The 25658-nt window shown below is 38.4% G+C and overlaps 1 protein-coding gene across 19 annotated transcripts in view; it reads left to right on the top strand.

Annotated features, from left to right (window-relative positions):
- Nucleotides 1–25658, top strand: part of ADAM22 (ADAM metallopeptidase domain 22) — a 165818-nt gene that overhangs the window by 19471 nt on the left and 120689 nt on the right. For all 19 annotated transcript variants that reach the window (XM_045578463.1, XM_045578465.1, XM_036429515.2 and 16 more), the window contains exon 3: nt 16845–16921. In XM_045578463.1, coding sequence (XP_045434419.1) covers nt 16845–16921 — 77 coding nt within the window. The remainder of the gene's footprint in view (nt 1–16844; nt 16922–25658) is intronic.

Here is a 25658-nt window from a genome sequence, read left to right as displayed (position 1 = left end):
TTATGCTAGAGCTATTAATCATGCCTTTTTATAGCTCCTGTACTCTGCAGCGTGTTTTCACTAGAACTAAAGGTTCTTGATTTCTCGTTTTGTCATCCTATCTTTGAGTAATGAGGGAACCGAGAAGATTGCAAAATTTTAATGGACTTTGATGCTTATTCCTTTTCTTAAGAAGTTCAAGCTTGCCAGTTTTGCAATTAAGATTTTCTCTTTAGTTCTTTTATTTTTCAGATGAAGCTTTAATAACTGTTTTTGGTGATATTAACATTGTGTGTGTGTGTGTGTGTGTGTGTGTGTGTGTGTGTGTGTATGTTGGAATTATTTCCTGTGCTTTGAGTTGTGAATTGACATTTAAAGTTTTTAAAAAATATATTAGGTGTACAAGTTAACAATGCACACTTTTTTAATAGATGGAGTAACGCATATGTTGATATATAGCTGCAATTTGACATATGCTATTTTGTTGTATTGACAACAAACTTCATATGTCAAATTTGCTGAAGGTGTTAACATCATAGATATTTTTACACTTAAAAATGTCGAATTTCATACAAAAAAAAGAGCATTTGCGGGAAGTTTTAATTCATTATTTTGAAGAAAAGTGCTGCTGGATATTCAGGAAGCTTATGGCGAACATGCTCCATATCAAGATACTTTTGAATGCTGGTTTAACTGCTTTAAAAGTGATGATTTTGATGTGAAAGACAGAGAACACCCCGGTCAACCAAAAAACTTTGAAGACCAACAGTTACAAGCATTATTGGATGAAGATGCATGTCAAACTCAAAAACAACTTGCAGAAAGATTAAACGTTGCTCAGCAAACTATTTCCAATTGTTTACAAGCAATGGGAAAGATTTTAAAGGAAAGAAAATGGGGTGCCACATCAACTGAACAAAAGACAACTGGAAAACCGAAAAGTCATCAGTAAAATGTTGCTTCAATGGCACGAAATAAAGTCTTTTGTGCATTGAATTGTGACTGGCGATGAAAAGTGGGTTTATTTTGAGAATCTAAAATGCACAAAATCATGGTTGATTCAGGTCAACCCTCAACATCGACTGCAAGCCAAATACCTTCGGAAAGAAGACATTGCTCTGCATTTGGTGAGATCAGGAGGGTGTGGTGCAATATGAGCTTCTAAAACCAGGTGAAACTATTAATACTGATCTCTACCAACAACAAATAATACATTTGAACCACGCTTTGATTATAAAACGATCAGAATGGGCCAAAGTAAGTTTGCTTCATGATAACGCACCATCACACACTTCAAAATGAGTTATACACGCATTAACCCACCTGCCATATTCACCTTCAGATTACCACTTATTCCAACCAATAGCACATGCACTTTCTGAGCAGCACTTCAAAACATATGACGAAGTGGAAAATTGGGTCTCTGAATGGTTTGCCTCAAAACAAGAAAAGTTCTATTGGGACGGTATCCACAAATTACCTGAAAGATGGGGAAATGTGTAGCTAGCGATGGACATTACTTTGAATAAAGCACTTTAAAAAAATACATTTTATTGATTTTTTACAGAGAGGAAGAGAGAGGGAAAGAGAGTTAGAAACAGCAATGAGAGAGAATCATCGATCAGCTGTCTCTTGCACACCCCCTACTGGGGATGTGCCCGCAACCAAGGTACATGCCCTTGACCAGAATCAAACCTGGAATCTTTCAGTCTGTAGGCCGAAGCTCTATCCACTGAGCCAAACCGGTTTCAGCAATAAAGCACTTTTGATGTTTCTCATGAAATTATTGTGTTTTCTTTGATTACAAAATTCACTATTATTAACCGGTACACCTAATATATTTTTATTGACTTCAGAAAGGGAGGGAGGGAAGGAGGGAGGGAGGGAGGGAGGGAGGGAGGGGGGAGAGAGAGAGAGAGAGAGAGAGAGAGAGAGAGAGAGAGAGAGAGAGAGAGAGAGAGAGAGAAACAATGATGAGAGGGAATCATAGATTGGCTGGCTCCTGCATTCCCTCTCTTGAGGTTGGAGCCTGCAATCTGGGCATGTGCCTGCCAGGAATCGAACCTTGACCTATGGCTGGGCTGTGAATTGACGTTTTAAAAATTCATTCAAAAAATATTTCTTAATGGCTTACTACTATTTGTAATGCACTACCCTGGGTCATTAGGATATATGAGTGAATAAAAAATCCCCACATTTAATTCTTCATGGCTTATGTTCTAGTAGGTAGACAAAAACAAAATATATGATAAATTGCATAGCATATTAGAAGGTTGTAAATACTATGGAAAGAAAGAAAAAAAATATATAGCTTGGTAATGGTCATTGGGAATACAAGGGGATGGGCACATAGGTTGTGTTTAATAGGGTGGTTCATTAAGTTTCACAGAGAAAGTGACGTTGGGAAAAGCCTTGAAAGAAGTGGGGAGTGAACCAGGCAGGTATCTGAGGAAGAGCATGGCAGGATGGGAGAATAGCCAGCAAAATTGCCTGACCCAAGGTAGAGCTTGTTTATGAAGAATGAATAACAAAGCTACTACTCCAAAGAAGATGTGTGACAGAAGGTATCATTGAAAATTATACAGGAGAGTGGGGAAGGGTGGATATTTGGAATTATCCATATCTCTGTCAGTATTTTCAGTTTCCTTCTGTGTTCTCAAAGGATTGTGTTATCTCATTAAGGAATACCGTGCAAATTTTCACTGTGATGGCTGAATGTTATCCATCCCCACCAACTCCGCACAATGTAATGCATCTGGATTCTTCTTGACAAGACAGAATTACTCCTGGGCACTTAAATGTGTTTCTCTTTTATGTTGAGTACATACCCGGCTATGGATCACTCTGCAGGATGCATTATCCTAGGTGGTTGGTGGATAATTTTAGTGCTGACCTGCCACAAAGTTTACAAAGAAGCAAGTCATTGTTACTGTGCCTTACAGATGAAAGGAGTACTTCTAAGTCATCTTTGAACATATCCTGTTTCACAAATGGAGCAAATAGGCCTACATTGCATTAAGAAAGTTCTGTTAGCTATTTAAGACGGAAAATAAGATGATTAGGACAGACTTCAAATAGGGGTTGACAAACTGTCTCAAGAGCTTATAAAATAGGCTCAATGATCATTTTTTCCAAAATGGTTTTGAGTATATGTTTATTTCCTCACTGGTGGGAAATGAATCATTGAGGTTCCTAAAAGTCAAAGTTCTAACCTTTTCCATCTGACCTATAGATATTGCATATTTTAAGTCATTTAGTCAAATGACTATCAAATTCACTAACAAATGTTGGTTGAATACAGTGAGCACTGGAACATAGGATAGAATTTTTTCTTTTTTAAAAAAAATATTGATTTCAGAGAGGACAGGAGAGAGAGAGAGAGAGAGAGAGAGAGAGAGAGAGAGAGGGAGAGAAACATCACTTATGAGAAAGAATCATTAATTGGCTGCCCCCTTTCTGGGGATTGAGCCCATAACCCAGCATGTGCCCAGGCCTGGAATCAAACAGTGACCTCCTGGTTCATATGTAGATGCTCAATATTGAGCCACACATTTGTGGTAGGTTAGAATTTTTGGGGGAGAAAAAAATTGAAATGCATATGCTGGTAATGATTATACTCTCTGTCTAACAAAGATAGTGCCTATAACTACTAGAGAATTCACAAAGAAGGCAACCTTTATTATGGCTATATTCTTGAGAACTATTTCCAATTTTTGGATAATTACAATTTGTTCATATTATTGTGAGATAAGAGTTGCCAGGTTTGTTTCACATTTGTAAATGAGCACATTCTTTATACCAACCAAGGTACTAAGTGTTGGGAATATAGAGGCCCTTGGTGCAGAATTGAGACTGGAGGGTGATGTAGCTGTGAGGTACAGACCTCAAAGAGAGAGTGAAAGGAATTGTCATCCGGAGGTGAAAGTGGTAAGCAAGAACAATTCTGACTCCCGGATGTAATACCAAATTCTGTTCACACATGTTCGGACTTTTGCTGCTCAATAATAAATAGCCTGCTTAACATGCATTCAGCCTTCCCAGCAATCCTCAGAGGTTGGTACGATTGTTCCATTTACTAAATGGGAAAACTGAGGCACAGAGAGATTAACCACTTGCCCAAGATCATTCTGTTTGAGAAGGGATGGGAGTAGAACTTGAAACAGGAAATTTGGCTCTAGAATCTGGAGTCTTACTACCCTCTGCAGCTTTTTTTAAAAAATATATTTTATTGATTTTTCACAGAGAGGAAGAGAAAGGGATAGAGAGTTAGAAACCGATGAGAGAGAATCATCGATCAGCCGCCTCTTGCACACCTCCTACTGGGGATGTGCTCACAACCAAGGTACATGCCCTTGACAGGAATCGAACCCGGGACCCTTCAGTCCACAGACAGACGCTCTATCCACTGAGCCAAACCGGTTTCGGCTGCTCATAGTCTTAACTGCTCCCCATAAAAAAGGAGTAACGTTCCTTTAGGACAAAGAAGTGGCGCACTGGATTATATCATTGCCTCGCAGAGTGGTAACTGGTGTTTCTGGACAGTAGATACGTGTGGGCAATACTGAGGCAACACCAAGAGAGTTCAGTTTATTCAGTTTTATATCAAAACACATCAACAACACAGCAACCTGGGTCATGTCTGGAACATTGAGAACAGTTGAGTGCCCCCACATGCATGCTCTTTTGTGAAAGCCAAGAGTTTAAGCAGAGGGAGGAGTGAATGGCTCTAAGTTAGCTAGTGGCTCCCAGCCCCACCACCCTGCCCTGAGGAGGCCACAGATTCTATTTGCTTATCCTTCCCATCAGCCTTTTACATGCAGTTGTTTCTGTCAAGAGCTGAGTTCACGCCAGTGAAGTAAAAAGCGATGGGACCAAGGATTTTCTTTTCTTTTTACATTCAGACACAAAGTCACAAAAATAATTAGAAATGATTATGTGTTTTTTTGTGTGCGTGTTTTTTCTTGGATGGAGATGTATTTCAGGGCTCAGAGACAGTCTACATTTGATTCTGACTTTACATCACCAGATCCTGTTAGCTTGTCGCAGGTCTAGAAGACACTTTAGTGATGACTTGTGTCCTATCTCCCTGTTTTAGGGCTGCAGTTATTCCTTCTATTCAGGCTTTTTCAAGTTGGAATCACCAGCCCTACTGAGTTAGCTTGTTTAAAGAAGCAGTTACTTTCCAGGTTACAGCAAGCTTTCTCCACTAAAATGTATACATACTTCTGCAAACACACATTTACATGCAAGCGCTATTGGATGTACAATAGATAATGTGACTTGATTTGTTGAATTTTTCTAAGAGCTAATAATAATAGCTCTTAGAAGTTCCTGCTTTTATTTATAGTCAGTGCATTTTTAAAAAGCATTAGCTGTTTCTAATCAGTTTGCTCAGTAGATAGAGCGTTGGCCCTGTGGACTGAAGGGTCCCACGTTCGATTCCAGTCAAGAGCATGTACCTTGGTTGCGGGCACATACCCAGTACGGAGTGTGCAGGAGGCAGCTGATCGATGTCTCTCTCTCATTGATGTTTCTAACTCACTATTCCTCTCCCTTCCTCTCTGTAAAAAATCAATAATTATATATATATATATATATATATATATATATATATATATATATATATTTAAAAAGCACTTCCCTTTACTAAGGAAAGTGTTTGACAAGACTGTTCTATTTATAGCAGGAGCTAGTCACGACTAGCACCAATAAATAATAGAGGTGTAAGTAAGAGTAATTTTTAGAGTTTCTTACCAAGCAAGGACTTGTTGTCCGACACATAGAAACCAATACTATTACATCAGCTTTGGAGAAAAGAAAAGGCTTTCGCCAGCAGAGAAAGGAGGCAAGCCTCAGATCTAGCTCCTAATCGAGGGCTCAAGTGGAACTTAAGGGGTTAAGGATGGGCAGGTGTATGGAAGTGCTGGTGGGCATGTTTCAATCAGAGGGCTTTGGAATTTGACCACTTATGGTGAGATACGATACGGGGCATCATTACCAGATCTTCATGGACAGAGACCATTTCTGAAAGAATTCCCGTGATGATTGAACCTAGTCAAATCTCAGCTCTTTGATTTCCAGGATAGTGGTGGTGGTGGTGTTTGTGTGTGTTCTTTCTATAATTTTAGCTATTTGGGAAACAAAACAACAACAACAAAAAAATATTTTTGCTAGGGTTCGTGTGTCCGAAATGTTCTCATTTTGTGTCCCAATTATGAATGTCTTTGGTAGGTGACTATTAAGTTAGAGATGAAAAAACATTTTTTGAAAATCCTTGATGTTAGAGACTTACTGCTTTCTGTCTTTCTTTCTGTCTTTCTTTCTTGCTTCCTTGCTTTCTTTCAATCAGGAGCTTTGCTCTTGCAATATTTTACTTGGATTTTTGTTTGACTATGTTCTTGGAAAACTTTTAGAAAGTTGCGTTAGAATGAATCTGGCTCTTTTTTATTTTTTAAAAAAATCTTTATTGTTGAAAATATTACATATATCTTCTTTTTTTCCTCCCATTGACCCCCTCCACCACACACCCTAACCCCAGGCCTTTACCACACTACTTTCTGTGTCCATGGGTTATGCATGTATATGTGCAAACAAGTTCTTTGGTTGATCTCTTCCCACCTCCCCACTCATTCATCCCCAACTTCCCTCTGAGATTCAACAGTCTGTTACATGCTTATGTCTCTGGATTTATGTCTTGGGATTTGTTTTGTTCATCAGTTTATTTTGTACCTTAAATTTTATATATGAGTGAGATCATGTGATACTTGTCTTTCTCTGACTGGCTTATTTCACTTAGCCTGATACCAAATCTGGTTCTTTTTTAAAGTTTATTATGTATGTGTCTGTATATCTATGTGCATATGTGTATGTATTGTATATGTGTGAGCAGAAAGTCTTTTAGAATTATGTAGTTTTAGTCGTTAGTCCAGGAGAGAAAAAGCCTTTTTACCCATGCAAATTTATTTCCCAAAGAAAATTCCATGGAATTCTTATGTACCAACTGTTCATTATGGGGTTTTACTCAGTGATATTTTTGAAATTTTTTTCTTCAAACACTTGGAGTTGGCCCTTCAGTGGCAGTGAGCCTTAACTGTCAGATGCCTCTAATTCTTACATAAGGAAGATGAAATTAAGCAATCAAATAAAAATCCACTGACATAACAGAACTGGGTGAAGTGAATCTTAATGTAAAGAACACGCCATTCTTATTTTTATTCTTTGGACTTGACCTATTTTTGATGTTGCCTCCAGGAGAGACTATTACCCAGCTGACCCGACTGGCAGAGACAATCCTGATTTCCAGGCCTGCTTTTAAAATGATTTGATTTAGAGCTGAAATGAGTAGTTATTCATTTGAGAATGTAATAGCTAAACTGCATACTCTCCCCCCCACCCGACTTTTTTTTTTTACCTGTCCTATATTTAGCTTTCAATAGTTACATTATTCTTTGCAACAAAATTTTACATATTCCTTTGACCACAGACAATTTTAAAGTCTTTTTCTCATAGCATCCTCTACTTAATGCTATTTCCAGCTTAAGGGGATCTATAGGGGATAACAAGTGGAAGCCCATAGTAAGCTTTAGTGACTTCACTCTAAATCATGTATCAAATCGATTGCGGGGCCAGGAAAAGGTCTCCTCTTTCTCCTAAGTCTTTCCTGCATTCAGGAAGAGGAGCCATTTCCCAGAGCCGATTCATCTGAGGGATGGTGTCTGCTGATGTTGTTGCATCCAAATATTGGGATTCCTTGCATTCAGATTTAATTACAGCTCAATATGACTACATATTGTATTGTTCTCAGGCTACTAAAGATCTTAAAGGCTTTGACATTTAGGATTCTGTGAGTAAGCGCTTTCTTGTTCAGTCCTTAAACGGAAGGCCTAGTAATGGAAGGTTAATGGCCAAGATGATGGAGAGACTGATTTATCAGAAGATAGCTGGAGCATAAATAGGTAATGAGGCTGCCTGACTTCCTGAATGGAGGGGAGAAAATCGGAGCTGGTGCCAACATCAGCGTTCAGCTTTGGGAGCGGGAGGCCACTGGGAAGAAGGGCCCTCAACCACCAGGGGATCAGAATCAAGGGCTTTCATCACCATCAGAACTGGAAACTCAGTGAAGCGAATTCAGGGAATGCCTCTCAAGGGCTCGTCTTATTTAAGGAAAGCCCTTCGTGTGTGTGTGTGTGTGTGTGTGTGTGTGTGTGTGTGTGTGTAACATATGGCTTTACCCAAGGGTTCCTAGGCTCTGAGAGTTACATGACATAATCTCTGTGCTGGAGTAATACATCCCCAAACAAGGGCATGCCCACAGCAACTGAACATATTTACATCAATTGTAATTTTTTTTTTTTTACATCAAATAAAGTCAATATCAAGCACTGGAATTTGAATTAGAGAGCTAGTTCAACTACAGGAGAATTCCATAGGAATTGGTTATATGTTAGACTCATATGGGTTGCCCTTTAAAAAAAATATCCTGGGAATTTCAATCTATTGCTCCTTTCCTCCCCTTATTTTGAAAAAAAGTGTGTTGAGAGTCTATTGTGCTTATAGAGATGTTTCTGGAAACCTGGAGGCCTCATTTAATTTATCTGAGGCCACCAGATGGAATTCCTTTTCCTCCTTTTTGGCTTTCTCTTACCCTTCCCTTCCTTTACATTTTTTTTTAAACTTGTAAAACTTTTATTCATTTGATTGAACTCAGCATCCAAACTCAGGCAGTAAAATTGTCAAAAGAACATAGTAGACTCTTCTTGCAAGAACTATGTGGGAACGTAGTAAGTAGATATTGGTTTCCATAGTTAATCATGTTTTGTCATAAATTGTGAAATTAAAGGAAGGGAGTTTTGGGTTATTGGACATCTATGATCTCCAAGGCCTTTTCATCCACCAATTTCCTGTTATTTTCAGGCTAAAGAGGACATCTCTTACATTGCTTTATAATAGTGGTTCTCAACCCTTGGCCACTCTCAGAATCACATGGGTAACTCTTAAAAAAAATATTGATATCCAGGATCAACCCCAGACTAAAAGGATCAGAATCTTTGAATTTGGGGCCCAAGCATTGGTATTTCTTTTTTTCTTTTTTTCTTCTTCTTCTATATATATTTTTAAATATATTTTATTGATTTTTTACAGAGAGGAAGAGAGAGGGATAGAGAGTTAGAAACATTAATGAGAGAGATACATCGATCAGCTGCCTCTTGCACGCCCCCTACTGGGAATGTGCCCGCAACCAAGGTGCATGCCCTTGACCAGAATCGAACCTAGGACTTTCCAGTCCTCAGGCCTACGCTCTATCCACTGTTTCGGCTGCATTGTTATTTCTTAACAAGCTTCCTGAGCAAGTCCAACGTGCAGCCAGGATGGAGAACCACTGGCTTAGAAATTATTTGGCATCTGTAGTTCCAGCCTGTTTTCCAACAGTGGATGCCTCACACTTTCTGCCTCAGGAATATAGCATTTCTTACAGTTCCCTGGATGTGCTGGGCATTTCCCATCTGTGTGCCTTTGTTGGGCCTTTTGCCTGGAGTGCCTTTTTCTTCATTTTTGTTCAGCAGCTTCCCTTTTTGATGGTGAATTTCCTGAGTACAGGGACCATGTTTGACTTCTTTATATCCCTAGGGCCTGGTATATTTCCTCTGAGGTATGGACTGCACTCCACAAAAGTTGAATAGATTGTAACTTGGACTTTAGTTATGCCAATGAATCTACAAACTGTGCATTATTATGTTTGTTCCTTTACAGATGAGGACTTTTGGTGTAGAGATATTAAACAATTTGCCCTAATTTGTTCCATTAATAAATGGCAGACCCAGAATTCAAACACAGCTTTGCCCGACTTTTAAAGATTGTGCTTATGTTTTTAAAAATATATTTTATTGATTTTTTACAGTGAGGAAGGGAGAGAGATAAAGAGCTAGAAACGTTGATGAGAGAGAAACATCGACCAGCTGCCTCTTGCACAACCCCTACTGGAGATGTGCCCACAACCAATGTACATGCTCTTGACCGGAATCGAATCTGGGACCTTTCAGTCCACAGACCGATGCTCTACCACTGAGCCAAACTGGTTTCGGCAATACTGGACTTTTTGTTCTGTTTTATTTCATTTCATTTTAAAATGTCCTGCTGCCAGACAGTTTCATTCTTATGGTACTAAGTGCAGAAGGTTGGATTTTATGAATAGTTTGGTTAAAGATAATGTATAAATTAATGCAATATATGATACATCTTATGAAAACTATAGGCATGATTGAATTGACCAGGTGGAAAGGGAAGAGATATTTAACAGAAAGTCATAGATATAGACATAGAACTAGAGAAACACTAATTTTCTTACATTTATCACGCTAATTTATATGTTAGGTAGAACTATTGGATTGATTCTTCTGTTAACAAATGCCATTGTAATTAATATAGTTCCATTCATTAAATTAGTTCCATATCTTCACTAACTGACCAGGGAAATCTATCTTGCTGATGTGGTGATTCTAGAATGAGGAAATCTTAATCTGTGGTATTGTTCTCTGTGAGCTTTTTGGTCAGAAGTTTATAAAAGGCCGTGGAGTAATTATAGTGAGGTTATGTTGATTTCTCAATTGGCCTTGCCTTTTCTGATGTAGAAAAAGAGGGATAATATATATTAGTCTTTATTGGTATATTATTTTTTAATTGGACATCAGGAATTATACCTGTATTTTTTTTTTTTTTTAAACAAGGAAGTTGAAGTAGCCTTGACCAGATTGGCTCAGTGGATAGAGCAGTGGCCCTCAGACTGAAGGATTCAGGTCAAGGGCACATACGTTATTTGCAGGCTTGATCCTTGGCCCTGTTTGGAGGAGTGTGGGAGACAACCAATCAATGTGTCTTTCTTGCATTGATCTTTCTTTCTCTCTCTCCCTTTCCCTTCCACTCTCTCTAAAAATCAATGAAAAAATATCCTTGGTGAGGATTAAAAAACAAAATAAAATAAAAATCTGAGTTGAAGTAATCACATGGTAAAAAAGCATTTAAAATGCAGAATAGCTAAAGATTCTGTAACTTTCCCATTACAGACTTCTTTTTAATAATGTTCATTATTTTCCCAGTTACTATGCTGCACAATACCATTTGACTGGCAATACTCCCACCCACTGGTATACATTGGTTCATTATTTAAATTGGGCTTAATTAAAAACCAAATTACCTTACCTTTGTGTCAAAGTTCTGACTCTACCATGAAACTTTTAGTGTTAATTTTGCTTTAAAAAGTGGTTGTGAATAGGGTAGTTTTGAAAAGTTCACTTGTATTTGCTCTGTGTGGTAGGTAGGTTGGCCCCAGCTGATTAGTTCTAGAAGACATGGGAGAAAAAGACCAGCTGCCAAGAAGCAAAATACATAAGGAGCAGGGGGCTTATATTAACTTCACAGTTAGATTCCAGCTATTGCCATGAATAATAAACAGGCCTCAATCTGGAGATCATATCAGATTCTTCTGGTCCTAAAGTTCTATGATTCATTTTTGAAATTTGAAATTAAAATTTATCCTTATGCAATTATATTGAGTTATTAAGTTTGTTTGCCATCTGGTTATTTTGTACTTTTGCATCTTCCCCCCTCCCCCTCAATCTTTTGTTTTACGGCTTTTATAAATATCAGTCTCACTGCCTGTCTAAATCCTTAAAACATATAAATACATAAACATTTTACCATAAATATGCATTTTTTCCCCTTTAAAAATGGATTTGCATTTATTTTTTTAAAACCATAATTTGTCATTCTAAGGTGGTAATTAAATTGGCCTTAGAACATGTGTCAGTTGTGGAGACATTATTGATTTTTTTTCTTAATGAAAAGAGTTCTAAAGATTGTTTTTCATTGTTTAATTTTTTATGTGCTTTAAAAATGCATTTTCATGAAATCTGCAAGCATCTTTGAGCTGCAGAATAGAAGCAAGGATGAAGCGTGAGAAAAGGCCTGCCAGGAGGCAAAATGCCTGCTCTGCTCCCAAGGAGTGTGACCTTGGGAGGACATTGGCCCACACTCCCTCGGGTTCCTTATTTGTAAGATAAGGATGTTGTATCATATGAGTTCTAGGGGTTCTCTCAATATGATTATATGATACTAAAGTGTTTGATGAATAGTTTTAAAATAACAAATCATGCCTATGTAGTAATTTGAAAGACTGCATTTCAATTTATATTTTTCCAATATTTTTGAGAGACATTTAGCTTTTAATCTTCAAGTTAAAGCTAATAAATACTAGAATTTTTCTTTGTATATGTTAGGCACCCATCCCCAAAGGAAAATCCTGATATTATACTAGTTCTATCTTCTCAAACCTTCATTTTTTCCCCCTTACATTAAAAAGACATGGTCTAAGATGGACTTTCTGATGGCCATCTGGCTCACTTCAGTAGTGTTGAATAATAAGCTAGATTGTTAGTACCGCATGAATTCCGGGTAATTCTATTTAATTTATTATTTCAGATAACCTAAAGTAGTAAATATGTTTGTTGGCTGAATCAATCTGAATACTGTCTAAGGAAGCCTTTTTTTTTTTTTTTTTTACATGAAAACTATATTCCTTTTCCTATTCCTATCAATAATGTAAAATTTTTTTTACTAAACAGCAGTTAAACTTGCTGTCAATAGATTTTCTTTTGAGTTTAGTAATGGATTTCTCCTTAGGATATGCATGGGTGAAATCAATAAAATAAAATGCCAGATGTAACATAAGAAAATATAAGAATTAGACAGAATGAATGCAAACAGTAGAAATCTTCCTGGGAAAAAATTGGTAATGGTACCCTGATTCAAGTTGTAATCATGATACCCTGATGAATAACATGTGGCCTCTACCCTGTTCACTATAATAAATTCAGATAAAAAATGGAGGAGAGAGCTAGAGGTTCATTTTAATTGAGACATCAATTCTGGTAAGCAGCGCTTTGCTCGGTCTATTCCCAAAACAAGATAGTTATCACTCCAGGAAACTCAAAGAGCTTTCGTACAAAAGGGAAGGCATTATCCATTGACGTGGCATTAAGACCAACCCTGATGGAAGGACTGCATTTTATATGCAAGTAATTTATAGCTGTTCAAGTGTTGTTCATTTGTCTATCCAGGCGATTGATAAAGGAAACACTCAAATCAATTAGTCAGGAAATACCTATTGAATACCTGATGCTGGCCAGCACCGAGGCCCTGTTATCAAACTGAGCGGTACTGAGGAGGAGGGGAGAAGGAGGCGGGAAGACATTGGGATGATTTTGTGGTTGGGCTGAACTGTATCCCTTCCAAAATGTCTATGTCAAAGCCCTGACCTCTAAGGTGACTGCATATGGAGATGGAGCTTTTAAAGAGGTACTTAAGGGCAAGTAGTAGTTAAACATGCTGTCAATAAACCAACAAAAAAATAATTGTCTTAAAGGTCTGGAGATCAAAAGTCCCAAATGGATCTTAAGGGCTAAGATGAAAGTCTTGGCAGGGCTGTGCTCCTTCCAGAAGCTCTAGGAGAGAAGGGTTCTCTGCTTTATCCAGTTTCTAGAGGCTTACAGCATTCTTTGGCATGCAGCCTTTTCCTCGGGTCACAAGTGTGGGCCCTAATCCAATGCAACTGGTGCCCTTACACACACACACACACACACACACACACACACACACACACGCACACACACACACACACTCTGAGAGGAGAGAGAGAGAGAATAATAGATAGATATGCCAGGAGTGTACACACATAGAGAAAAGGTCACGTGAGGACACAGTTGGAAGGTAGCTGTCTGCAAGCCAAGGAGAGGTCCCTCAGGACAACACTTTGACCTTGGACTTCTAGCTGTGACCAGAGAATTAAACTTCCCGGTCACTTGTGGGAGTGAGGTTTTAGTGAGATGGACTTTATTTGCCTGGAGACATTTCTCAGGTTCCCTTAAAGTCTCCTGCCCCTTAAGCCAGTCTTGGGAAAGGTGCAGCTGGGGTTCCAGCAGAGCCAGAAACAAGGCCAGGATCCAGAGCTCCTGTTCCATGTTGCAGCGGATGTGGCTCAGCATCCAAGCTAAGTCTATTAGTCCATGTGTGGAGTCCAGCATGGCCCTGTGCCATGTGGACATAAGGGAGCCCACCCTCCTGCCACCGGGGAGTCAGGAACCCAGTGAGAGAGAGAGAGAGAGAGAGAGAGAGAGAGAGAGAGAGAGAGAGAGAGAGAGAGAGAGAGAGAGAGAGAGAGAGGAGAGAGAGAGAGAGGGAGGGAGGGAGGGAGGGAGGGAGGGAGAAAATTCCCTTATTTGGAAGTTTAAATACTCAGGTTTTGCACTCTAGCCATGATCATACCCATCTTGGCCACTGACTGGCTTTCAGGTGTTTTGATGAACAGACAGGCAGCTTCTCACATCACTCAGACCTCACTGGGCATGCGTCTAAACTGCCTTTGTCCATTCCCTACCCCCATCCATCAGTGGGGAACAGATTTGGAGAGTGTTAAACGCAGCTTTTTGACAAAGCTGTACAAATGCCTATACCTAGTATTTCCTCTCCTCCTTTTCCGTTGAATAATAACCAGGTATCACAGCCTCCAGAACTCTGAGTAAGTAAGCCTTTCTAGTCTGTGATGTGTAAGCCTCCTAGTCTATGGTCCTCTGTTATGGTAGCCCTTGGCAGACTAATACAAGAAGGAACTTGATCTAAGTCTTGAAGGATGGAGAGGGCCTTTCGGGAAATGACATTGGCAGAGATCACTACCTCAGGGTCTGGTTCAGAAAAGCACTCAGCGGACGTGATGAGTGAAAGTCACATAAAAAGTTGGAACATACCTTGCTTGTGGAATCAAAGAGCAGAAAAAAGAACAGAGTGAAGGAGGTGTAGGTGGATTCTTGGGAACTTGGATGCCATTATATCTGGGGTGGGGGAGGTGATTGTGGAAGATCTGGATATCCAGGGAGAGATTTGTATTTTATATAGTAGAAAATCTGGGGCTTACATTTGGGATTTTGGTAAGAAGTTAATTTTAAAAAGAGAGAGGAAGGTATGATCTGTGGCAGATGTGGAAATAAAGAATACGGTGTGGCTCCAAGAATGGCCATAAAAATAAAAAAGAGGTGAGAGTTCGATGATAGCTCAGTGTTATTAGGAAGAATAAAGGGTTAATGAAGTTAATGAGGCTAAAAGGTAACCAGATAGTTCTTCCTCCTTGGGGTTTCATGAGGATTGGAATATGTTTGAAATGGAGCTATTGCATTGATCCACCCCCACTACTTTTAAATAATTTGAAACAGAAGAGTTATCATTTCTTTCCAAAAGACTTTATTGGATGTGAGGGCGATCTGGCTGTGACATCTGTCACCCCATTGATTGCCAGGGTTGATTCGGCTGATCTGGCTGGCTAGGCGGGTGTCCTCCTCCTCCCTCACCGATCCATGTGCGTCCCTCCCGAAGCTGTGCACTTGGTCGAAGAGGACGACTTTCCCCCAAGAGGAGAGGACCAGTCTTCGGTCAAGGGTATACGAGTAGCTGCGCTCCCCTGCTAGAACCTCCAAACAAGCTCTCAAGGTCCAAAAGACTTTATTATCATAAAGTGCTCTCCTTGTACCTAATGCCTTAGCTTACTGTGTGTGACAGTCCCAGAGGTGGGTCAGGTGCCCTGTATGCCCCACAGAATCCTGGGACGTTCCTCCCTGAGATGCACTGGCTCACCATCTGTTTCATGCGCCACATGAGTGCAGTTGCTCAGATGGTTTTTATCTCTAAAACAGTGTTTGCTTTTTCTCACTGCAGGAATTATACATGTTTATTTTAGGAATTTTGGATACTATAGAAGCATGCAAATAAAAAATTCAAAAATTCACAGTCCTACTAAGATATAGGTGTTCTTAGTATTTGGAGAGTCAAACAGAAGGAGCAGTTTTGCTCCCTCCCTTTTTTCAGGTAATGCACATGTTGATATTATGTTCTTGGTAACTCTATAATGTTTAGAATCCCTTGTGATTTTCTCTGGGAATTCTAAGAATGCTGTGGTTTCACTATTTCTAATGATTTCATTTTTCCAAGAAAATTTTGATAGGCAGTCTTTGCAGTAGTTCTGCTCTTAGGAAGATATGGAAACCTCTATGAAATTGTTTGGTTAATTAGAATGGAAAGAATTTTATTTATTTATTTATTTATTTATTTATTTATTTATTTCTCTGGATAATGCACCCCCACAACCCCCCGATAATTAGAACTGAGATATTTTTAAAGTTTGTATTTGTGACAGGATGAAAAGTATTTTTATTTTAAAAAATATATATTTTATTGATTTTTTTACAGAGAGGAAGAGAGAGGGATAGAGAGTTAGAAACATCGATGAAAGAGAATCATCAATCAGCTGCCTCTTGCACACCCCCTACTGGGGATGTGCCCACAACCAATGTATATGCCCCTGACCGGAATCGAACCTGGGACCGTTCAGTCTGCAGGCCGATGCTGTACCCACTGAGCCAAACCGGTTTCGGCTGAAAAGTATTTTTAGATCATACTCACCATATTGTCTTACTCTTGAACATATTTTGCTTTATTTTTTTTTTTAATGTGCAAGGAGCCAGTCATTTAATATAGAATAAACTGAAGAAAGTTCTGTCTTCTTGGACATGAAATGCATAGCTACTTGAGATAAGGCGGAAAGGGAGGGCACTGGCCCTCCTTGGTTAGGTGGTACTTTACTCGGGACTGGTGATGCTTGGCTTCTAAGAAGGTGCACATTTTACCTTGTTTTTATTTAATGTCCATGTTGAATTATTTTTCTAAATTAATGATACCATATACTGTTTTTAAGTGAACATAAGAAATGCTCATCGTCTGTTTGCTAGGCTGAGTAATAAACACCTTTTATCTTTTCAACATTGCAGTTGGCTCATGTTGACCAGGCAAGCTTCCAGGTCGATGCCTTTGGAACATCATTTATTCTTGATGTCGTGCTAAACCAGTAAGTCTTCGTTACGCTGCACTCACTTTTGTCCGATACCCATTGTATCTACCTTCTTATCCTTCTGTAAAGTTTTGCTTTCTTATTGTATTTTACTTCATCTTCCTATATCAGTTAAATTCTACATTTAAAACTAGTATATCTATTAATATAATATCTGTTATATCTATTAATATGTTATCTATTATATCTATTAATATGATACCTATTATAAGTATAAAGTCTGGCAAGTCACAGGAAATGGATATACATTTTGAAATTGAAGTCAGAATAAGTTTGAGAATGAAATATGGAGGGCAAGATGTACTCCACTATTTTGCATAAAAATACGTGTGACCTAAGTTTCTATGAATTACAAAAATTTGTGAAAATAATACTTTTAGCATGAAATTTTCTTCTTAAGAGAAAGCTACCCTTCTGCTCAGCGACTCATAGGATTGGATGTGTCTGTTATTCTTAATTATGCCTTTGGGATACTTTGATTTGGGAGTTGATTTCTGTGAAGTTTAGGGTACTGGGATTATTTGATAAGTATCATATAATTTTGGAAATTGTCATTTGTCTGTCTGCCTGGAATTTATGGTTTGGAATAACAGAATTTTAGGTTCAAAAGTGGCTTTTGTTAAATCACTGGATTTAATCTCTTCCCTTTGGGTAAGTCTAATAAGTCTTACAGGACTTTTGATTGTCTGTTCACTTTTTTAGAAAAAGCATTTGTATCCCACTTCTCATCATGGGCAAGTGGAAAGAAACCAGTGCTCTGCCAGCCAGTGTTGGTGAGCTGAGCAGCAGTGGCCAGTGGCTTTGCTGAAATCAGCTACCTATACAACAGCTCAGGAAGAAAATCTGAGGCCAGAAGGACAGAAATGTAGATCTAGGGTGAGAACTAAAGCCTAAATTGCCTACATTGGGAAACCAGGTGAATGAAAGACTATAAAAATGACATAAGAGGCAGGACTTAGAGCTGTGATATCTGGATAAGTAGCCACTAGCCTCTGGTGGCTATTAAATATAAATTAATTCTTTAAATAAAATTTGAGATTCTGTTTTTTTGTTGCATTCGCCACATTCCCAATGCTCATTAGCCATGTGTGGTTGCTGGTTATCTTACTGGACAAGTTGGGACATTTCCTTCGTTGCAGCAAGTTCTGTTGGAAAGTGTTGGTTGAGAGTCCTTTTGGAGAACAGGCACATAGGAACTGTTAGATTACTGAGCTAGGTCAGTCATTTCAGTCCATGTTCAATGTTCAATTAATAATTAATCTTACTAGTGTCCTATTTGTTATGGAATTTATGTACAAGTTTGTGGTAATACCATTTTTGCTGTGTTGATGTTTATGCCATGCATTAATTTACTTAGGCATTAAGCTGTCTCAAAAGGTACATTTTGTGAGTAATTCTCCTCTCTCCCCACATTTTGGTAGTTCACCAACAATTTGAATATGAAAAAGTATGGTGATAGATGGAAATGGACTATTTGGATGATCCAATAATGGGAGTTATTTCTTCTTTAATAATGTATATATTTAAAATGTAACATAAATATTGACAACAGCTAACACAACAATAGCCATTGGTGTGAATGAATTACAAATATACCTTTTTTTTTGTTGTTCAGATCAGTGGAAAATATATTTGTAATATATTTTAGTAGTCAGAAAAAAAGTAACATAAATTGTATTTCTCCTATGCTCATTAAAACATCATCCTGGGCTCACTTCCTGGACCTGCGCTCAAGGCCCCTTTTCTCTGACGTCTCAGTGAGCCAAAGCAACCGTGCTGGGCTCATTTCTTTCCTAAACACTTTTAGGGAGCCAAAGCATCCCTGCCTTGGCTGTCTCCTGTAGTTTCTTCTGTCCTAGGCCTTTCCTTGTTCCACTGTCCCCAGCTTTAATAAACATCTTCTCAAAATCTCCGGGACTCATGTTGTGAAATCTTCCCTACTCACTATAGGCCGGCCTTAGGCAGACCCACTCAGGGCCACATCCCTTTTCTGGCAACAGTATGATGTTGTCATTTTTGCAGGGCAAAAAAATTGACTACTAGCATCTTCATATGACCCATTAATATCCTGTATTTAATTATCCCCCTTGTTTATTGGTGGTTGTTTTTTTTATGGCGGCTGTCAGAAAAGAGTGAAGCAACAACAACAACAAAAAGAAAGTAATAAATGTTTGGGCCTAGCCTTTAAAAACTTAAAAGTCAGGTTTCGAGGCTTCTATTTCAATGGTTCTTTCCCACCCCTCCTTTAAATCACTGTTCTGTGGCTAGCCCCCACCATGGTTTCTGACATTTGTAACACCTTGACTTTCAGTATTCATGTTCATTCTGCCCAACCTGCCTTACTTCCTTTGGAGAAATCTGAGCCCCAAAATGTTCTGTTCTGTTCTGAAGGAGAAATACATATGACCCATATGTATCAGAGCATGAAATAGAATACTAGGGGTGCACCTGAATTTCTTTTGAGATATTTGCAAAAACCTCTGTTGGGCATTTTCTTATGGCAATGAGAATTTAAAATGACAAGAGGTACAAAGGATAAAATAATAGCATAAAAGGAATGAGAAATATACAAAGTGATTTTGGGCATCTATATTTAACACAGATGGCAGTTAGCTAATTTTTTTTATGCTATGAGAGCCCAAATGATTTAATACAAAGTTTATTTTTTTCTCTTTATTTTGGGAATGTCTATTTCATGGTTTCAGTTTATATATTATCTTGTGGTTGTGTTGATTAAGGAATAGAAAGATGAAAAATTGAATATGCTCTTTAAAGATTTTTTTCTCATAAAGCAATTTTAGGGCTGTGGAACAGGTAGAGGTTTTGTTTGTTTATTTGTTAAGTTTTAAACTGGAGACAAATTAAGTTTATCTAGCTGGAGTCCATTTGCAGAATAGATCCAATAATATGCATTTTTAGATTGGAGTACAAAGGAAGGTGTCATTACATAATATTCCTTTTGAATGTTCAGTAAACAAGATTTTAACCAAATTGCTCAAGAGTTCAACGTTTGGATTGCAACTTCTACAGGAGGCAGATAAACAATATGGAATGGCTAAAAATGAAAAGCACAGCCAGTTCCTATTTTGTCAAGATTACGAAGGGTAGAAAATAATTTTTAGTTCCTTCACGGGGTCACACAGTCATAAAATTTCACCCTTTAGGACAGATATATTAATAAAACCAAACATATGGCCTGGCCTGGTCACACTGGTCCTGAGGCCACACTGGACCTTTCCAGAGGTCAGCATCTGGTATTCTATTTTATTGTGAAGCATTTCTCAGAATGAAAAGGCTCAATAAAAACTCTTAGCTATATTATTTGAGCAATGTAAACCAAGTCTTACCCTGCAATCTTTCTTATTTTCGTTACGAAGTGGGTAATTAAACAGCCTGAAAGAATTCATAAATATTGAAAAAATTCATTCATTACTTCTTGATTCTTTTTTTTTTCTTCCTAAATCTTCACTGGAAGATATTTTTTACATTGATTTTCAAACAAACTGGAAGGAAGGGAGGAATGGGGAGAGAAATACTGATGTGAAGGAAACGGATCAAACTCCCAACTGAGGTACATGCTCTTGACTGGGAATCAAAGTCATGACCCTCAGGCTGATGCTCTAACCACTGAGAAAACTAACCAGGGCACTCTTGATTCTTTTACAACAAGTGGCTTGAGAAAAACAAACCACACATATGGGGACACACATACACACACACACACACACACACACACACACTCCACAAAGAAGCAAGTGCTCCACATGGACTGCAGTTGGTTGTGACAGGATAAGAAACATAATAAGAAGAAAGAACCTATCTTTTATAACCTGTTTTTTTTGTTTGTTTTTTTTTGGAATTGATTCTGTGATATAGTTTCAGATCTGAGCTGATTCTATGCCTAGATTTTGACTGTATTTTACAGACCCTCTCCCTCTTATCTTCTTACTCCAATAACAACAAAAATAATTTCTTTCAGTTATGATCCTCCTTTTCCCCCTATTTCACAGTGGTAGGTGGGGAAGACTGCTAGGGACTTAAACACGAAGCTGTCAGCAGGTGGGGTTGCCCGTGCAGAATGGGAGGGGGTGTAGTGATGGCAGGGGGCAGGGCACGTAGAGGGGTAGGAGCAAGGTCAGACAAGGAAACCCCCAAATCAGTTCAAATGGGCAAGTTCAGTCTTGTCTTCTCTCATTTAGAACCATTTGCCTTTTCGTTACCTCTTGCTTGCTTTGCACTGTAACTCTTGTATTTGCAAGAAAAGTAAGAATCACAGTGGGTAAAAGGTGGTGTGAATTCAACTGGGATTGGAGGTTAGGTCTGGAAGGGTCTCATTTACTTAATGCTCTGTTTGAAGTGAGGTAAATAGAATGTCACAGCATCCTTGGTCCTGTTTGTCATCTGTTTTCTAATAAACCTATTCCAGGATGAAGTGTTGGCTGGGTCTCGTCCCCTTCTTAGTCCATGCATGTCATTTTCAGAGGTATTCCTGCCTCTTTGGGGTGACACAATGGACTGACTCTAAAAGGTGGGTATTGCAGGCCAGCTAGGAAGACAGAAAGGCTTTTGAGCGCTGTGATGTCTCTTACATTTCACGGCACCAAATGCGTGATATGCACAGAACCAGCTCTACTGAAAGCATGCTTGGAGCCTGTGAACCCAGATTTATACCAGACCCCACCGAGAATTCAAAACAATCGAGCACTTAGGAAAAGAACAAAATCAAACAGTTTTAGTAATGAATGTTTCTGAGTTTTCTGAAATAAACAACATACTAAAAATCTTTTTTAAATTATTTGAATAGTTTTATATTCATTGAAGTCAATTCCATGGTGAAAATGGTTGATTGTCATTCTTCAGCCAAACTTCATCTGTGTAGATCAGGTATCCTGTTGTCACTTGAGTAATCCCCTTCCCCCGTTACTTTCTATCTCTCTGAATCTGATTTGATGTGGATCTAATTCATATCTTTACTTTTTTTTTTTTCCATTTTGGTTCCACCTTGATTCATCTTATAAAGCTTGTGGCTCAGATTGTAACCAGCAACAAAGCTGAATAGAGATCACAGAAAATCCCACTTCTCACTTTGCTATGCACCTTGCATTTAAAGTGCACAATTGCACAAACTCCCTAATTAAAATTTTATGTGAATAGATATTCTTCAAAGCTGAAGTAGTGAAGTGGCTTTGAAACAGACCTCTGGCAGTGGTTTTTAAAAGGCCACTTAGTTAACTAGTAACACATGGTTATGGATATGAATTCCAGAGGCATTTAGAGAAACAACAGATGTGGATTCATTCCTCCCTCTGCAAAAATGGTCGTGGGAATCACAGTGCCTGAGTGGAGAGGCTTAGGGTTTTCCTGCATGTACACCATTGATTGCTACTGGGTAGTGCCCAGAAGGGCTCTTCTTTGATGTCCATAAACTAGCCTGCAAGCCCACCCTCCCAAGCGCATCTTACCTTTTGTGGTAGGTTAGTCCCATAAAGTTGGTATCTATACTAATCTCTTCCTCATTAACGGTTTTCCTAGCCCAGTGATCTCAACTCTGACTGTATAGTACAATAAACTGGGAAGTTCTATAACCTACCTGGGTTAGTGTGTCGTTTCCAGCATGGTACCTGGACCAACAGACTTGATCTCATCTAAGAACTTAGAAACAAACATTCAAGGTTCTTACCCAGACCTGCGGAATAAGAACTTCCGATGGGGAGGAGCCCAGGAAAGTGTGTTTTAACAAGCCCTCTGGGTGATTCTGATCTCTGTTCTCTGTTTGAGAACCATTGATCGAATGTTTTCCCCCCCCCCCTCTGGCATTCACCTCCTGCCAATATCTTCATATGATCATGATATACTCGGTGCCCAACCTTGTACCTATAAGCCATACATCCTCTTACATAGGAACTCGTTTTGTTTAATGGTCAGTAATTAATAACTGTTCTTACTTGTAATAAAGATAATGTCTTCTGGATAAGTCCTATTGATAAATATGGCTTGCTTTGTTGTTTATTTTTTCTAAACATGCCTGGCTATTACAAATTAGGTTGAAGAAGTCTTCCTACTGGGCCCGGTATGGCTTGCTCTGATCTAAGGTGGTGTATTTTAGAGCTGGGAAATTGTGAATGATCCTCTTAGTCCCTGTGAGTTTATTTTGCAATATAGGGGTATGCCCATGACACCATGTTATTTGGGATTTTAGAATTAATAGTTGCCATGACTTTCCAACATAATAGGAGAGAAAGGCTGCTCCCACCTGCTGCTGGCACCCACTCAGCACTATCAGTAGGTGCAAGGGGCAGCTACTGGCCCCGATCACCCCTGAGGGCTTCTCTATATCCCCCTTCTCCTGAGGGGTAATCAGGGCAGCAGCTGCTGCTCTCATCCACTGCTAGTGCTGTTCCCAATCACTCCATGCTGTCAGTAGGTGTGAGTGGAGCCAGTGCCATCAGCGTGTGGGAGTGGTGGCAGACTGAGGACCGGGGACTTTGGTGGAAAGGGCTGGGTGGGGGCTCGGAGGATGGGCTGAGACCCGCCTCTGTGCCCACCACAACCTCACAGTCCACAGTTCCTTTTAAGGTGCATGAATTTGTGCACTGAGCTGCTAGTATGAAATATGTACTTTTTACCTTTCTAAAATTAAAAATTAAAAGTGTCTTAAGTACAAAACACAGCTGGCCTCAGTGTTGTTAAAGAGATTTTTAAATGTGTTATAAAATGTTACTGGTAAAATATTTTTTAAAAATATTTATATTTATAAATACTGTGAAATGGTACATGTGTAACACTCACTACTTGAGAAAAGGGATATTATATGTTATCTAGATTCACACTTAGAGAACTTCAAGGGACTTTCAAGATAGATTTATTATGTTAAAGATGCAGAAAGAGGCATCAGTGTTACAGATAAGAAGGGAAAGTCTGAAAGATAACATCAAACACTATGCTATTTCATTTTACACATGGTCACATGGCACATGTATGCCTGTAGTTTAATCTTACAACCTGTGTAGATAATTTTTCCATTTTATAGTTGCTAGAATACAAAGATTAGGGAGACTGAGTAACTTGCTCAGAATCACATAGCTAGTCAATGTGGAAGTGAAATTTGACCTTGGTTCTGACTTCAAAGTCTGTTTCCCTATTCATCAAAGGAACATCTATTTGGAAGTAGATCTGGGATTGAAGTTCTAGTATCCTGTCCCACCCTGTTAAGAGAGTTGTTTATAATAAACTAGAGGCCCGATGGATGAAATTTGTGAAAGAGTAGGCCTTCCAACCCCCAGCTGCTCGCCCCGCTTCCCTCTGGCACCTGGGACCCAGGCTTCCCTCGCAGCCCTGGCTTCCTCCACAAGGTTGTCTGGAAGGACACCTGGTCTAATTAGCATATTACACTTTTATTATTATAGATAATTATAGATTTACAAGTGCTTTTGGAATGAATTAAGACATTTTACAGGGACAATTTACGATGCTTGACTTGTTACCAGAATTAATTTGTATTTAGACTATCAGTTATATGGTATTCAAAATATTCATTATTTTACGATCTTTTTTTTTTTCTCTATTGGTTAAATCATAAAAACAAAGTCTCAATTGAACATTTCATTCTTGGATATCTTTATAAAAACTAATTTCCTTAAATTACCATCTCTCAAAATTGATACAGTTTATCAACTTAGCCAGACATTCTTAAATGCTGACAATAATAATGCATTTTCCTGGTATTGAAACGTTGCTTTACACAGCTATCCTGCTGATATCTGCTTAAGTTCCTCCCCACTGTTTTGGTGTCTATTTTCTCTACGTAGTAAAGTGTTGACAGAAAGCAACTGTACAGAGATATAAAAATATGCATCAATTAGAACGGCAAATCACAGTGTAGTCTTCAGAGAAGTATTTTAACTAAGACTTGAGAAACACAGCTATAGTCAGTGTCTGAGTAGGAATTGCTTCCAAATTGCTACTAAGGTGATCTTATTGTTTTCCGTTTTATGATTGTCACAGGGGATTAAAAAAATCCCCAACTAAACAGACGTTGATATTCAGGATTGCGCATAGTTTTGGAAAGTAAATGTGAAATGAAGACTAAAGATTTTTTTAATATCTTTATTGTGTCCCTATTTTTATATTCACAAAGAAAACATTCTAGTTATTCATGATTTAGTATGATATAATTTTAAAAACCTTGGCTTTGAGGGAACAACTTTATGATTCAACAAAGTTTCATTTTATATAACATGGATTCCTTAACAAAAATAACTTTATAAATGAAGGTTTGAGAGAGATGACGACACTGAATATGATTATTTGAATGTTTGGCCATTTATACAGAAGCATAGGAAAATTCATATTTCTCTCAATAGGAATAAACACAATTTAATTAAGTGATATGTTGGGAAGTTAGGAAGTTGAGAAAACAAAAACTAGATTTTATTTTTACCCTGGTCTCAAGGAAGGTTGCTGTCTATCTCTTTTGGTTGTTTATTATTTGTTTTTGTTTTATAGACAAAATTCCAAGTCAGGCATTAAGTTGATATTATCTTAGAATTGCTTCTATAATTGTGGCTCAGAAGAATTGAGATTGGTTAGAGTGTATGTGATATCATCCAAAGAAGGCACTTGCTCTGGTATCTGCTGATCTTTCAGCCAGAAGATACAGAAACATGCAAGAAAATAATATATAAGCTGTAGTCGAAGATAGACACTGAAAATTCAAAGACACTGGAAATTCAAA

The sequence above is a fragment of the Pipistrellus kuhlii genome, unplaced genomic scaffold (assembly GCF_014108245.1).
Source record: "Pipistrellus kuhlii isolate mPipKuh1 unplaced genomic scaffold, mPipKuh1.p scaffold_m20_p_10, whole genome shotgun sequence".
Lineage (NCBI taxonomy): Eukaryota > Metazoa > Chordata > Mammalia > Chiroptera > Vespertilionidae > Pipistrellus > Pipistrellus kuhlii.
This window is presented reverse-complemented; position numbering and strand designations above follow the sequence as displayed.